This window comes from Gymnoscopelus braueri (genome assembly GCF_963280865.1).
Source record: "Gymnoscopelus braueri genome assembly, chromosome: 7".
Taxonomy (NCBI): Eukaryota; Metazoa; Chordata; class Actinopteri; order Myctophiformes; family Myctophidae; genus Gymnoscopelus; species Gymnoscopelus braueri.
The window spans coordinates 16,499,776-16,515,805 of NC_137608.1; the positions used below are offsets into that span (position 1 = coordinate 16,499,776).

The 16,030-nt window shown below is 41.3% G+C and overlaps 3 protein-coding genes across 3 annotated transcripts; 2 read left to right on the plus strand and 1 right to left on the minus strand.

Moving 5' to 3' along the window:
• The first annotated feature begins 261 nt into the window (after positions 1–261).
• Positions 262–4,686, plus strand: derl3 (derlin 3). Its single transcript, XM_080432248.1, has 7 exons — positions 262–416; positions 727–792; positions 887–960; positions 1,653–1,746; positions 3,063–3,258; positions 3,499–3,589; positions 4,035–4,686. The coding sequence occupies exons 1-7, from the start codon at positions 327–329 to the stop codon at positions 4,135–4,137; spliced, it is 714 nt and encodes a 237-aa protein (XP_080288374.1). The 5' UTR covers positions 262–326; the 3' UTR covers positions 4,138–4,686.
• On the minus strand, positions 4,605–11,824 carry smarcb1a (SWI/SNF related BAF chromatin remodeling complex subunit B1a). Its single transcript, XM_080432247.1, has 9 exons — positions 11,724–11,824; positions 10,613–10,724; positions 9,207–9,336; positions 8,617–8,754; positions 8,351–8,478; positions 7,918–8,084; positions 6,026–6,216; positions 5,226–5,357; positions 4,605–4,990 (listed from the first exon to the last, which is right to left on the minus strand). Exons 1-9 carry the CDS (start codon positions 11,811–11,813, stop codon positions 4,951–4,953), a joined length of 1,128 nt encoding a protein of 375 aa, XP_080288373.1. The 5' UTR covers positions 11,814–11,824; the 3' UTR covers positions 4,605–4,950.
• An 873-nt stretch (positions 11,825–12,697) lies between these two features.
• On the plus strand, positions 12,698–15,247 carry ddx28 (DEAD (Asp-Glu-Ala-Asp) box polypeptide 28). The gene is made up of 2 exons (XM_080433765.1): positions 12,698–12,725; positions 12,864–15,247. Exon 2 carries the CDS (start codon positions 12,899–12,901, stop codon positions 14,645–14,647), a length of 1,749 nt encoding a protein of 582 aa, XP_080289891.1. The 5' UTR covers positions 12,698–12,725; positions 12,864–12,898; the 3' UTR covers positions 14,648–15,247.
• Positions 15,248–16,030: the final 783 nt, after the last annotated feature.

Sequence of the window (16,030 nt, forward strand, 5' to 3'; positions counted from 1 at the left end):
AAAATGTGTTAAGTTTGGTATAATGGTTTCGTTACTTTTGGTATAATAATCGATGTTCATCTTTTATTCTAACTCGTAGCACGACTAGCGAGACTGTACTAATTGTTTCGCATTATCTGGGGGAACAAAAACAATGCGACGCTTTCCTCCGAGGTGGACAAGTCTAGTGATGCGAGGTTAGCGGTGATGTGTGATGCTGACTGGTGGCTGCATTTGATTGGCTGGGGAAATGGTAAGGGGCGTGGCCGTTTGCTCGCCTCCCTCCGTCAACATCAGTCAGTTCTGAATAATATGGCACATGTGTGTTGTTGTTGTAGTGCAGTGCCATGGCCAACAGCTTCACTCAGGAATACTTCCAGATCCCCGTGGTGACCAGAGCCTACACTACAGCATGTGTATTGACTACAGCTGCGGTGGTAAGACAAGACAATTGGATACATAACGATGATGAGCTAATAAATAAATGGCGAACAAACATGGAGAGCTTCATGTGGTCAGAAGAACCACGACATTGCTGACGCGCAGCGATCAGCTGATTTATGTTAGCTGTGTATCGTTCTTCTAGGCCATATGTTTTCGCTTTTAAATTGTATTAAATTATGGCATTACAAGAATGAAAATGAATAAATCATAAGTTTAGTTACACACGCACGTCTGAGAACAAACGTGCGTGTTGGATTGATGTCAACATGCTAGACAAGTTCAAGCTGTCTTTTATTTTTCCAGCAACTTGAGCTCATCACCCCATTCCAGCTTTACTTTAACCCAGACCTGATTGTTAAACGATACCAGGTAAGAGATCACTGTAAACGTTACCATTTCATTATTGCTTTGTTTATAATGTTCTAGTGTTACAATAATGTCCCTCCTCACCCTGTCTTTATAGATATGGCGCCTCGTCACCAACTTCCTATTTTTTGGCTCCCTTGGATTCAGTTTCCTATTCAACATCATCTTTCTGTATCCTTAATCATCACGGCCTTTATTCAGTGGTGTAAAGTAACTAAGTACATTTACACAAGTAGGCTACTGTAGTTAAGTAAGATTTTGAGGTATTTTTTACTTTACTGGAGTATTTCCAAATTTTACTTCTACTCCATTACATCTCCATTACAACATTATACTTTTACTCCACAATCATTTGAAAACTTTAGTTACTAGTTACTTTTGTAGATTTGGATTATTATTACAAAACATACATTAACCACTTCAGCCCTATATACATTTCGGCCATTTGAAAATAGCCGATCTACAAGCTCACAACACACCAGTAGATCTGCTATTTTCAAAATATTTTTATACAATTTATAAAACGTGTTTGAAAACGTGTTAAATGGGACATTCTGCATAATGAGTACTTTCTACTTTTGGTACTTTTAAGTACATTTTGATACCAATACGTTTGTACTTTTACTCAAGTCAATTTTGAGTATTTCTACATTGCAGTATTGATTTTATTTAAGGAAAAATGCGAGTACTTTTTTCACCATTGCCTTTATCAACTTGAACTAGCTGATAACACGTACACAAAAAAGTTGTGGTGACACATTATCCAAGTGTAACAACATCCTTCTGAATGTATCTTTAAGTATCATCATAGTGCTTCATTATATAAGTTTGTTTGTTGCTGTCTTTAACAAACCAAACACAAGTTATCGATATTGCCGGATGCTGGAAGAAGGCTCTTTCCGGGGCAGAACGGCTGACTTTATTTTCATGTTCCTGTTTGGAGGCTTCCTGATGACTGTATCCTTCATTAGGAGTGATGTGTACCGGTTTCACCCACATATAACTCTATGGTTCCACCAACCGCCCTGCAGGCTGCCTGTGGGACTGAATCATTTATCTGCGGCTGCTGGGGCAACCTTTCACAGCATTGTGCCAGGCTGCAGCCTCAAACTATTACCATGTTAACTATATTAACCCCCCTTATTTTGGGCATGTCGTAGCGAACATTTTCACAGTAAAAAAAAGTTAAGAAATGGAATAGCCTAGAGAAAAAAAGGTCAAAATAAATAACTAAAGATAAATGACAAATAAATAAAAGCTTAAAGGAAATTATTGTCGTAGGAATGTGAAGGGAAAAAAAATATATCCATGAATTCAAGGCTTCATGGGGTGTGTAATTGATGAAAAATAAGTATTTTTTTTGGGTGAACTACAGCAGATGGCACCACAGTTGAAAAGGCTGCTGCCCATTTGATAGTGATGATGCCAAGCACTTACACACCATAAACCCTTGTACACATTCCACAATCCATTCCACACATTGTCGGACCTTTCACATGGACTCTAAAGGTCCTTACACACCGGGGCGCATTCTTCATGCGAATAAATAAGTTTTTTTTTAAACCTTATAAAGTCAATGCAAGTGTCCACATCAGTTTCGCGAAGCGAAAAAGCGTCTTTTAATTATTATTATTATTCGGAACGAGTCCGAATTTTGCGTATATTCGCATATTCGCCGGTGTGTAACCACCTTTAGCCTTTTGGGAATTGGACAATGTTTTAGAGATGTTGCATCATAGATGCCACTAATATTTGTACTTTACTTTGGGACTTACTACTGTAATTTAATGTTGGTATTTTTTTGTTACAATCTCTCTCTCTCTTTTTTCAGTGGTTCTCAAAATGGGGTTGGGGGAGAGGGGGTTAATACAGCATCAACCTCTTTTAACCACTTTAGCCCTATTTCTACTTCGGCTATTTGAAGATAGCCAATCTAAAAGCTCACAACATGTCTCTCCGTGACCCATTATGAACTTGTAGATCTGCAATTTTCTAAATTTATGGGGTCCCAGGCAAAATCTTTTCAGATGGGGTTCTGCGGTCAAATGCATATCATTTTGGGGTCCTTGACATGAAAATGTTGAACCACTGATATACATGACCAAATTATTATTTACATTAGCTATTGTAGGGACTTAAAGGCTAAGTACACTTTTTGAGGCCACTGATGACAAACAAAAGGCATATGTGGCATTGTATTAGATTTTGTTAGCAGGTCTCAAGTGGGTGACAGATTCCCTTTTGCTTATTGCATTTAACCCAAAGATCTCCAGCTGTTCGGTCTGTTTGCCAACCTGTTCTTCCTGGGCCAGGCATTCACCATCATGCTGGTGTATGTGTGGAGTCGACGACACCCGTTCATACGGATGAATTTCTTTGGCCTCCTGAACTTCCAGGCGCCGTTTCTCCCCTGGGTGCTCATGGGCTTTTCACTGCTGCTTGGCAACTCCATCGTTGTTGATCTTCTAGGTAGAGACATCCACCAAAATACAAACTTATGGCTGATTTATACTTTGTTGCGCACTGGTGTCTCCTACCGAAAATAGCAGATTAACAAGCTTCTATTCTTGGTGCGAGACCAGATACACAACCAAGTATAGCTCATGTTTCATTTAACTATTCCTTTAAACTGTACCTTTATTCCAATTTCATACTTAATTTCTTTGTACGGTGCTATCAGTTTTACGGATATGCTTCTTTCCTTTTCAGGTATTGGAGTTGGTCACATGTATTACTTTCTTGAGGATGTTTTTCCAAACCAGCCAGGAGGGAGGAAGCTACTGACAACACCAGAACTGCTGTAAGTATCAAAGGAAATTCACCTACTTTTATTGGCAATAAACTATAACAACCTCTGGCCAGTAAGAACAGATGGAGCCATAGTCAAGGACCTTTTTACTGCAACTAAACTGAGCTTATACTGTACTTAAACTGTTTTTGAATTCCAGTCCAGGGCACCCAGAGCACTGGTTTTCATTCTACCCCTTTAATCTATGACAAATTTAGACCTGGGACTCCTGTTGGCTGTAATTATATCTACCTAGTACTAGTCTCTAAGTTGGATTTGCAAAACTGCACTGGAGAAATGGTTAGAAGTTAGAACACCACCAAGTATTTTACAATTTTCACCTGCTAGAAGTTAAAAGGAATAGTTGTAGTGTTTTTCAACACACCTAAGTTTGGGGTGAAGTAAAAGTAACATTTCCCTCCAGTCAAAATCATTCAGCATCGGTACTGTGTTTTAGGCGGGTGATATTTGACCATCCAGCTGAGGACCCCGATTACTCCCCTCTCCCAGAGGAACAGGCAGGGGAGTTGCCGCAGAACCAGGAGGAGCCTGATCAATAGCATGTCCTTACCTACCAGAAGTGACAGGTCAAGACTAACTGAAAGCCAAAAGGACGTGCATTTGTGTCTTAACCACATTTTCAACACTATAATTACATCTTTCATTGTAGATATAAATCAGTCTTTTTGTGTTTTACTTAAGTCTTAATGCATCTAGAATTTCAGTTAATTATCCAGTTTGTTTGCATTCGTTTGTGGAGCGAGACCAAATGACAAATCTCTTCATTGCTGTTGTGGTCAATACAAGGATTGGTAAATGTGCCGACAGCCCAGAATCCCATCAGTCCGTGGCCATGGAATCCATGCAGTCTGCACTTTCACCTACAGTACTGCCTTTGTGGGTGAAACCCTAGTGTCAAATAGAAATTGCTTAGCACAACAACAAGCAACCGAGTTGTCCAGTGTTTCCAGCACAAACATGTGTCATAACATGGTTTCAGTGCTTCATTAAATTATAACAAGGGAAATCCAAGGTCAATCACCTTTTATTTTGTAAGAATTATTCAAATGTACAAAAAGACAACAAATACAACATAATATATTATCTGAGACTGGCTGTGTGTGTGTGTTTTCTCTTCCCTCTGTGGGTGCATTTTTATTTTTACTACTGTAGTAGGGTTTTGCCAAATGAAACAATATGAAAAATAAACCTGTAAAGAATGGGATTCTACTGACAGGACGCAGGTAATCAAATAGCACCAGCTCAGGACAACTAGCTGAAGGAATGTCTCTTGTTGTGGCTGCAAAAATTCACGACAGCTTCATACTTGTCAGATGGCCAGGATTACTGTACAAACGTTGACATTACATCGTCTACCATGCAGGTGCTGTATTTGCCAGTCGTCTCATTCGCCTGCAAAGCAAAACCAGAATATCAAGAGCAGTCAAGAACAGACTTAATTTACAATTATGGTAATTTTTTCTTGCTGAAGTGTCTATTCTTGTTTAATCAAAAGCATACTACAGAATCCTTACATACTACAAAACATGGCAAATGACCACTACAACCAGATACAATGACTTAACAGCATTTATATCATGCTTCTAAATGTATTGACTGTAGTAAATGAGACTTAAAAGATGCTCACCTAGTGTTTCTGTCCTGGTCCCTGATCTTCTTCTCCATCTCTGCATCGGTTAGAGTCTCCAGTAGGGGGCACCACTGGTCAGCGTCACCTGTGTTTCTGATGGCAATCTCCACTGTGGGAAGGTTATTCTCACTGCAAACAGACACAAATGAGCCAAACAACTCAGTACAAGCAACCTTATCAGAAACGTTTTACCTGCATATCAGCTGTTTGAAACTGTTAACAACAGATGGTTAAATTGTTCATAAGTGCCCATGTGTGTTAGAGATCTTAATGATGTGGGCTTCCATGTTCAATATTACTTATAAGTCATCTCCCACATGACAACTTGCACCATCAGCAACTCTAACCCAATGAACTACAGGCACAGAAAATATAAAAATGTAAAGAAACACTTTGCCAATTTTCAACCTCATTTCGACTAGTAGTGGTGACTCCACAACGCCCATAATACTTGCCGTTGTTCTCTGCAATGCTGTACTCAACTGTAGCAGTCTGGTTTACTTACGACACACAGACAAAATTTGACATCAATGAGTGAAAGATTACTGGCAGAGTTTCAACGGAATGAGGCTGCAGAACGAACCAAAGATCCATAGATAAGCCTTTATTGATCCCAGCATGAACACATTGGGGCAGTTAGGGATTAGAAGATGTAATCAGTTCCTGTGTATTGGTAAATGGCAAATCACAATGATGGAAGTAATTTCGAAATTGCTTTAAGACAATAAACTAGCATGTGCATAGATATTTTCAATTATGTACTGTGTGTGTGTATACTCATGGTCTGTATGTAATACCTGAAAGCATATGTCCTCTGGTGCCAGCTCAGCTGCCCTCGGATACTGTATGCAATGGTGGTGACGAACTCTCCACCCAGCCCCAACTCAGAACAGAGTTTTAGGGCAAATTTCTCTGGAGAGTTCTCCCTCTCAGACATGTCCCACTCAAACTGGTCCACCAGAGAGATGTTCCCAACATGGATGTTCAACTAAAATAAGAGAAAATGTAATTAACACAAAATATATAAATAAAAGGAAATCATATAATTGACTACTTACAATATTTCGAATAGCTGTAGGGGCTGTGTCTACAGAAAGCATTTTTTGAGGTGCCAGTGCCTCTCTGCCATGTATTATGGTAAAGGAGCACTCCTCTTTTGTCGGAGGATGATGGGGCCTCAAAAAGATATGCAGATAACGCAACGATCAAACCTAAAAAGTGCTCTGCCAGCTTTGGAAGTGCTCTGGGCATCCATACTATTGAACCAATAAATTGGGAAAGAAAGAAACCTGGGCTACAATGGTTACACTTCTCTAAAGCCAAACTTGAGAATATTCCCAAACCTAAAGCATGATTTAGTTAACTCATTTAGTGCCACTGGACGTAAAATACGTCCTATGTAATAAGCCCTGTGCCACAGGACGTTAAAACCGTCAAAAAAAAAAAGGGAAAAAATGTTCAGAACCCAAGATATGATGATTTGAAAATGTTCTGCTCCATTCACTTCTTGTTTAACTTCTTACTGAAAAAGGCTGTATCTCGGCTCCTAAGCACTTTTATTTTACAATGAATTTTGGCTGTGGCACTGAATGGCACTTTTTTACAATGAATTTTGGCCAGTGGCACTGAATGAGTTAATAGCCATTAGATTTTCTGAAAACTGCTGCGTTTTAAAAATTTGTCTCATGTCTAAATGGGTTAAAATGTTGTCTTGCTTAAAACCTTCCCCTTTCTGGTCATCCTTTGTGTTACTATTTATAAAGATTATGGCTGTAATATTATGCCCTCTCCTACAATTGCTATTTTTGGTACATTTCTCAGTTTCAGATGGTTCCAATTAACTCCCTGCTCTCTTACAGAGGGTCATTGACTTCTCCTCGTTATTCGCTAAACACTTAATTCTATTTATATGGAAGGATGTAACCCATCTATTTATATGGAAGGATGTAACCCATCCAACACCCAACCAATGGATCAAAGATGTGATGCAAAACATCAAGCTGGAGAAAATTAGATGAACCCTCAACGGCTCCATTAAGAGATTTTACACAATCTGGGACCTATTAATAAACTATGAATAGGAACAATGAAGTCATACCTCTGCAGGTGGTTTGTCCTACCTATGCTTAAATACACTGTGATGCACATGATTTGTCTGTTTACTTTTTTTGTGATCTGTCTGTTTTGGATGTTGAGGAGGTTACACATCACCATCAAAAGGATAAAACGCAAAAAAGCTGAAAGCGTATTTCCATTGCGGTCCCTTATTGTGAAAGAAACCTTTTATCGGCCAAATTGTACTTCTATTATACAGTATATACAGTATATTTATTTTAAAAGGTTTAAAAAAAATTATAATTCAAAAAGACCTTTAGATCAGTGATTCTCAAAACATTCTATGCCAAGGACCCCAAATTGATTTATTTTGGAAATATTTTGTGCCAGGGACCCCCATAAGAGAAGATTTGTCTACAAGCTCACACAACCGTCTGTGGGCTTGAAGATCTTGTAGAGTTTTCAAATAGCCCAAAACATAAAATAAGGCTTTGTGTCTGTTCCTCATTTTGCTGGGGACCTCCTGGTTGGAACCCCATCAAGGACCCCTGGGGGTCCCCGGACCCTACTTGTAGAACCACTGCTTTAAACGATGGCCCTCCCACCAGACTGAATGCAGACCGATTTTACACACCTTGATGATGACCCTCTGGTCTGTCTGCTCCTCCAGGAGGCTGTCTGTTGGATAAGACTCAATCTGTTGTCGAATAGCTGAGGCGATGGCTGGGACGAAGGCCAGAGGGTTGAGGTCCAGATCATCGCATAGGATCTCAGAAAACATCTCAGGGGTCATCAGTTTCTCTGCAGATGCAAACGTGCAGAAGTGAGCCTAGCTCACACTATGACACATTTAACCCCAGTCCCCAGGGCTCTATACTAGTTCCTCCTACACATAATCTCTCCTATCCCGTACGCTAGGGTTGAATCAGTGTTGTTTATCTCAGCAATGGAGATAAATGATGTTAGAATCATGGTGGTTCAACGAATGAGAGACACTTCTTCTCACTTCACAAGAATGATGTATTTAAGTTGCTAATGGGTGTGCAGAAGTATAAATTACACCCTACCATTCATATTCCAGGTGAAAGCATCTCTGAGCTTCTGTCCCTCTATCTCCATGTCCAGCCGAATTGGAACCAGCACTTCAGACTGAGTTGCATTCTCGTGGATCACAGCCGGATCATGGTCATCAAAACTAACACCACAAACAACAAAAACACACAGTATTAATACTAACCACCACTATACCTACATTTGAACATTCTCCCTATTTGTTCATCAGTGTGCGGGTTTCTCTCACACCGACTATATTCTGCCAGTTATTTGTGCTTACCACAGGGGGAAGGTCCTCTTCTTGTCTCGACCCAGTCGACTGCGGTTGATAGTCGTAGAGCACGGGACAGCATCGAGGTGGTGAGAACTATTTGGCAAGGTGGGGACCCATTGACTGTTCCTTTTGCCTTTCTGTTCTCTGTTGAAGGGATCAAGAGTCGTTGTTACCAGAGTGAAATACTTTATTATCAGGCAACATATTCTGTTACAAAAGGGTCTCTTTCAGTCCATAAAACAGCCAATGCATATCCATCAACTGTGTTATGTGTCCTTAAACTGACATTAATAATAATAATATCTATATTGCACTTTACATTTGAAACAAATCTCAAAGTGCTAGACATTGAACTGAAAACTCAATCACCAGCTTTTCCGTGAACCTACTCATTAATTGTTAGCTACTAAGCATTGCATACAAACATCAGCTATATGCCTACTGCATAAATTACATTATGCACTGTGGTTATACCGAGTGCTTCATCTAACATTACATTTTATTTTATCTCATTACATCACATCAGTACAAAAGGCCGGCCAATACAAAGAATCCCAGCTTAGATAAACTGTAATGCAGACAGAGATGTACTGTACCTGAGGTAGGCAGGTGGCTCTGTGCTGATCGAGATAGCCTTGTACTTTTCATCATTTCCTTCAAAGATCTCTTCTACTTCTGAAGCTTTAAGCAGGGTCACACTAGTAGCCAGAGTAGTGTAGCCATGATCTAAATAACAGGAAACAACAAATACGAGACAGTAATGTGGAAACATACAAAACCAGGTTTCTGACAATGAATAAGGTGTTGGGCCACCGCGTCCACAAGCTACAAGAACAGCTTAGCATAGATTCTACAAGTCTCTGGAACTCTAGCAGAGAGATCGAAAATCATTCTTACAAAAGAAAAGATATTCCCTCATTTGATGTTTTGATGGTGGTGGTTGTTGTCTCTCTACACACTGGTCCAAAATATCCCATCAATTTGGTTGAGATGTGGTGACTACAAAGGCCATAGCATATGATTTATACTCATTAAGCCATTCAGCGATGCCTTGTGCTATGTGGATGGGGCAATGTCATTCTGGAAGAGACCACTCTCAATAGAGCCACTTGACCCTATTCAGTCGACAATTCGGGCCGTTAACAATTCCCTTGGTGTACGCCGCACATACCGTTGTTGGAAGGATAAACCCCTTGAAATGAAACATCTCATTTTCAAGGGGGTCCTTAGAACACATGCACACGTCCACTTGTGGAGAATATGGTGAAAGATGACTCATCTGATCATATCACTTTTTTCGACATCTCTGTAGTGATATTTGCACCATTGAAATCTCTAATGTACATTTTGTCTTTGAATGAGGGCTTTATGTACTAGATCCCTACTATAACACCCCTCTCTATGCAGACTGTTCTTGCCGGCAGTCTGATCACATCTTGTAATAATGACACTCAGTCACCTGAGGAAGGGTTGCTCTTCCATGTTTCCTTACATATCACACACTAACGACCGAGCTGCATCATGATGGCTTTCCCATAAATCAAAAGGCAGATGACACTTTAGTCACTGCTATGGAAAGAGTAGCCAGTTGAGCTCCTGCCATCTGTGCCCAAATAACAAACCCTCTTTCAGTCACTAAGATCTTTTCCTCTTGCCATCTTGGTCTAAAACTGAGGTGAACTGGACCTGCTCACCATTCTTATATAGACAATAGAGCATAATCAGATATTAGTTGTATCATGCGGTACATCTGTCTGTATGGAAGCCGGTGCATTTGTTATTCATTGCATTCATGCTAGTCTCTCGAGCCAGACTGTTCACTCCCACAATTTTCAAATGCTTCCATCATACATACTATATATGTATATAAAGCATTCGGAGATTGTGGAATAGTTGTCTGGCCATGCGAGACTATACATTCATGGGTTTCCTTTCATTTGTCACCTGTCTGTTGTATATCTTTGGTTCTTATCATTGGTATCGGGGAATGTTCTCCACTGACCATGTGATGATTCCACTATTTTCTTCCGCTCCTCTAATGAAGCCAGTTTTCTCCATAACGACGGGTACCTCTTGTACAGGGAGCCTCTGAACATACGAAGGTAATTCCCAACCTATAATACATAAAGTCGAAAGTCAGGTCAGCGCCTAAACAGTCAGTCACATATACTATATGTGTATAACTATACTAGACACCATAATTATTATAAATAAACTATAGTAGAACATAATTTAATGTATGAATATCTAAAGTTGGCAATTATATTCCTCCTCAACAGCTTCATTTATATTACCGTTACCATTGGGTATCTTTCAAAGAATATAGGATAGGTCTGCACTAGGGACATCTGGGCAGCTTAAAATAGGCTATTTTGTCCTAAATGTTAAAACAAACAACAACAAAAAAATTGTCTTAAGTAATGTAAAGTATACATGATATGAACATGCACGGTACTTCATTATCAGACTTAAATGTATCCTTCAACTTCTTGTTTATGCCCCAAAATGACTGGATATACAGGTTTAATAGCAATTTGTTGTAATTGTAGAAATATCAGACCTTAATTGTCGAATGTTTAAGCATGTTCTAATCATGTATACTTTACTTTAACTTCAACATTTTCCAAATATTAAATTTTTCTAACACTTTGAACAAAATAGCCAAATTTACATCGAGGTGCCCAGATGTCCCTATAAGTGCCCACATATCCTGTTAACCTAGAAACTATAATGATATATAAACTATATAGTAGAACATAATTTAATGTATGAATATCTCAAATATTCCTTATTCCAACTGTATTCCTCGACAGTTTTACCATTGGATATCTTTCAAACATCAACAAAGAGTGAATGAAAAGTCTCATGAATGAAACATAACTTAACTTTTACTATCTCTGAGTGTGTTATACATGGAACATGCATAACCAACATGTTTGCACGTTGTTTTTATATTCAATCACAAACAATGAATACGACCCCTTAGCAGCTACTGCCAGCTAGCTATCATTAGCTTGTTGGCTAGCCAACCGGCGGTCAAACGGGGAGACGTATTGCTGCCAAATAACAACTCTAAAGTACAGCTGTTTCTGTTAAGTGGATGAAACACTAACCTCCGATCCGATCATATAGAAATCTCCATCGTCCTCCAGCTGAAACTTGACAGGTTTCTGTCCAAACGTTTTGCTAAGCGCCATCATCATACTGGAGCCCAATAACAAAGCCTCGTGCCACTGCGCAGGCGCCAAGTGACCCGGTCAATGTTGCCAGGTTTTGTGAGATAAATAAGCGGTCTATGAAGACGAGCCCCAAAAAAGCGGCCGCATGAGCACTTCAAACCTCAAATACTATTTGAAAATACAAGCGAAGTGTTGTGAGCTTGTACATCTGCTATTTTCAGAACAAATTGGAATATTTGTACACTTTAGAAAGAAGCCCCAAATAAACAACTACACTTTAGAAACATGCCCAAATAAACAACTACACTTTAGAAACATGCCCAAATAAACAACTACACTTTAGAAACATGCCCAAATAAACAACTACACTTTAGAAACAAGTCCCAAATAAACTACACTTTAGAAACAAGCCCAAAATAAACAACTACACTTTAGAAATAAGCCCCAAATAAACAACTACACTTTAGAAATAAGCCCCAAATAAACAACTACACTTTAGAAAGAAGCCCCAAATAAACAACTACACTTTAGAAAGAAACCCCAGATAAACAACTACACTTTAGAAAGAAGCCCCAAATAAACTACACTTCAGAAACAAGCCCCAAATAAACAATTACACTTTAAAATAAAACAAGCCCCAAAAAAAGCAACCCACAACTACCAATATTGACAAGCAATTTATCAAGTCCGCAAGGACTTTTATGAACGGACCTGTTAGACAAAGTATTTTAAATGTAACTGTGCTGTTTTTAAAAAAATTGCCTAATAAAATATTCAATCAATCAAAAAAACAGAAAAACAATCCCAAAGTAGCTTATAATGAGCGGACATGGCAACGCTGGCACCAAGTGACCCGGCGCTGCCATATGACGTTGATAAGGTCATCACTACTCGCCGTGACAGCAGCATGCCATGGGACTGTGGACTGCAGTATTCGTCAGTAAAACATCACATTTTATATTATTCATCAATAAATGAAGAGCTGAAATGATGCAACACAGAGTGATTAGATCGAGTCTTTTTGCATCGTGATTTCCGACGTCTCTCTGTCTCTCTCTTCTTTCTTTTTTTTAGATACGATTAGATTATCCAGCAGACCCAACAACAAAATGCAACTTATGAAGGTCGGCCCTTTGGGTTTGTTCACATCATCAAGGACTTTATTATCAAAGAATAATCCTGTACTAATAATCAGTAATCACTGCCGGACAACGTTGGCCAACAGTCCGGACGGACTCACGGTGATCCGAATCCCACGACACATGCAGAGACGGATTGAAAACGTCAAACAGCTACGATCAGGAGGTAAAGCCACTGTCATCAGCACCACCAAGGCTGGCAAGCTGTTGATCCAGAGTAAGAACAGTGAACGGAACCAGTCCGTGGGCTACACCCTGGGCAAGTTCGAACAACCCCTGCTGTCATCCAAGGGCTGGAAGCACAACAAGTCGTTTGGTGACTACTTCACTGTAAACAATACCAGGACTGTGGCACCGTTTGTCACTGAAACCCAGGAGGAGTTGGAGGGAGGCGCTGAAAAGCGAGAGCCAGTGACGTTCGGTAAACTCCACATCTGTCAGCAGCTGGTGGAGACGCTGGCCGGCGCTAACGTCACTCACCCCACGACCGTGCAGCTGCAGACCATCCCTAAAGTTCTGAAAGGTCTCAACGTTCTCTGTGCCGCTGAGACGGGCAGCGGCAAAACGCTCAGTTACCTCCTGCCCATCGTCCATAGACTCCAAGCCCAAAAGGCGACGGAGGCCGACACAGATGCTTCACCCAGGATCCAGGCGATGGTTCTGGTGCCGTCCAGAGAGCTGGCGGACCAGGTGTCGTCCGTCGCCAGAGGCCTGTGCGCTCCGTTCGGCATGCTGACCAAGACCGTGGGAGGGGGGCGGGGGGTCGGTCACATCAAGAGCGTCTTCAAGAAGAGTGACCTGCCGGATATTTTGGTGGCCACCCCGGGCGCCCTGGTCAAGGCCCTGCGGAGGCGTTACGTGGACCTAAGCGAGCTACGGTTCTTTGTGATCGACGAGGCCGACACCATGTTCGACCCCAGCTTCTCCGGCATGTTGGAGACGATTCTCCTCCAGTCCCAGATCGCCAGCGGGCCCTCGGAGACACAGGGCGGTCCGGGCCAGAAAGCTCAGCTGCTGGTGGTGGGGGCCACCTTCCCTGGTGGCGTCGGGGAGGTGCTGAGCAAGGTGACTGACTTGGGCAGCATGGTGACCGTGAAGAGCAAGGGTCTGCACTTCCTCATGCCCCACGTCAAGCAGACCTTCCTGAAGGTCAGAGGAGCTGATAAGGTGCTGGAGCTCCACCGGGTCCTGAAGGTCATGCAGCAAGGAGGAGGAGGAGGCCGTGCTCTGGTGTTCTGTAACAAAGCTCCCACAGTGAACTGGCTGAGTTACTCTCTGGAGGAACTGGGTGTGAAACACCTCCGTCTGCAGGGTGAGATGCCTGCTGCTATCCGCGCCGGGATCTTCCGCTCCTTCCAGAAGGGCTTGATGGATGTGCTCGTCTGCACGGACATCGCGTCACGAGGAGTGGACACTTCCGGGGTCCGCCTGGTGGTCAACTATGACTTCCCGGAGTCAGTGACGGACTACATCCACAGGGTCGGGCGGGTGGGGAGGGCAGGGAGCGTGGCGGACGGGGAGGCGCTCAGCTTCGCCACTCATCCCTGGGATGTGGAGCTGGTGCAGAAGATTGAGACCGCTGCCAGGAGGAGAACCAGCCTGCCGGGCATGGAGTCTGAGATCCATGAACCTAAACCCAAACTAGTAGAGTCTGCTATCCATGAACCTAAACCCAGAAGTGGGAGGAGGAGAACTGGAGGAGTAGAATTGGTTGATTGATTTAATTTGGTGATAAAAGAAATAGCACAATAGCGCTTAAAAAGGAACATGCCACCAAAGATAAAAACACAAGAAAGCCCTAAGGCTCCATTGTGGTCCTAATATAAACAACACATAACTGTTAATTATAAGGGCTTTGCTTGACTATTGGAGGGGCATAGGTAGTAAAGTTTGCCATTGGTTAAAGCTACGTACATTTCTGTAAGCTCACTACAAGACTTTGAAAACAATTTAGCTCGTAATGACTTTCCAAGCATCATCAAAGAAGTCAAATGGCTGATCAACCAGAGACTGATATATCGTTTGGACTCTAGTCCATGTGTACAGTAGCAAATGTGTGACAGCTCCAATCATTGATGGATTTAGCCAAGTTTGGCTAATGCAAAACATAGTTGCATGTATTGTATTATGGAGACTGAAATGCACTGTATATACGTTAAGGCTTGTTTTTCTGTTTTGCCCAAATCCAAAATCTGTTTTTTTTAAATAATAAATAAAACTAAGGTATTCCCTCGTCTACCCTACTGATGTTTAGTTAACCCTGCTGACACTACTGTTTTTTGTGATTAAAAAAAGAAAGAGAAAAGTTCTATTTCAAAGTGAGGTCTCCTTATGTCACTGCATACTGGAATAACTAACAATAACAAAGTTTGGCTATTGCATCACAATTACCTCATTCAAGATTAGGGAGATCGAGGTTTAACCTGTTTGAATGTTCACTGCTTTTTTGAATTACACAACCACATAAACTGCTCACAAAATGTAAGGAAACTTGAATTTGGGCCATTATATCTCCCCTTTACTAATACCAATTAGTAAAGTGTTATATATCATTTTTATCGGTGATTAGTCACCTTTACAACGAGGTACAGCTTGTAAGCATCGGGCATTCATGGCATGAGCAACACAGGCAAACGTGTGGGTAGCGCCGAGCAAAAATGTGCCAAAATGGCCTGTTAAGACTTTTCTGGTGACATTCAATGTCGTGACATTCATGACATTCAATGGGCTTCAGGTGTGTGCCAGTCACAGGTGTCTAATTCAAATTAGCACCTGAGCATGATTTCTGCAGGTTGTTGGGTTTGTGGATTCTCCAAAACGCAAAACTGGTGGAAAGATGCCACGTTTGTCCCTTCAGAATCGGGCCCGTGCAATAGGGCAACTTGAGGCTGGTGTTCCAGCATTCAGAGTGGCAGCATCATTTGGTGTCAGTCCTGGTACCATATCCAAACTTGGGACTAAGTTCCGTGAGTCAAAGACCGACCCAGAAGTGGGCGCCCCAAGAAGACAACACCCCAGGAAGACCGGTTATTCACTCTTGCCGCACTGAGGACCCTGAAACTGAGTGTAAAATTAGTGAAGTGTATGGCCAACATGTTTCTT

What these genes read in the sequence shown, in the direction of transcription:
- derl3 (XM_080432248.1), top strand. Translation starts at nt 327, where the DNA reads ATGGCCAACAGCTTCACTCAGGAATACTTCCAGATCCCCGTGGTGACC. An exon ending in CTATTCAACATCATCTTTCT is followed by an intron (nt 961 to 1,652) that starts GTATCCTTAATC and finishes ACCAAACACAAG; the next exon opens with TTATCGATATTGCCGGATGC. An exon ending in CTGACAACACCAGAACTGCT is followed by an intron (nt 3,590 to 4,034) that starts GTAAGTATCAAA and finishes ACTGTGTTTTAG; the next exon opens with GCGGGTGATATTTGACCATC.
- smarcb1a (XM_080432247.1), bottom strand. Translation starts at nt 11,813, where the DNA reads ATGATGATGGCGCTTAGCAAAACGTTTGGACAGAAACCTGTCAAGTTT. An exon ending in GAGCCACCTGCCTACCTCAG is followed by an intron (nt 8,755 to 9,206) that starts GTACAGTACATC and finishes TCCCTTCAACAG; the next exon opens with AGAACAGAAAGGCAAAAGGA. An exon ending in GACCAGGACAGAAACACTAG is followed by an intron (nt 4,991 to 5,225) that starts GTGAGCATCTTT and finishes TTTGCTTTGCAG; the next exon opens with GCGAATGAGACGACTGGCAA.
- ddx28 (XM_080433765.1), top strand. Translation starts at nt 12,899, where the DNA reads ATGCAACTTATGAAGGTCGGCCCTTTGGGTTTGTTCACATCATCAAGG.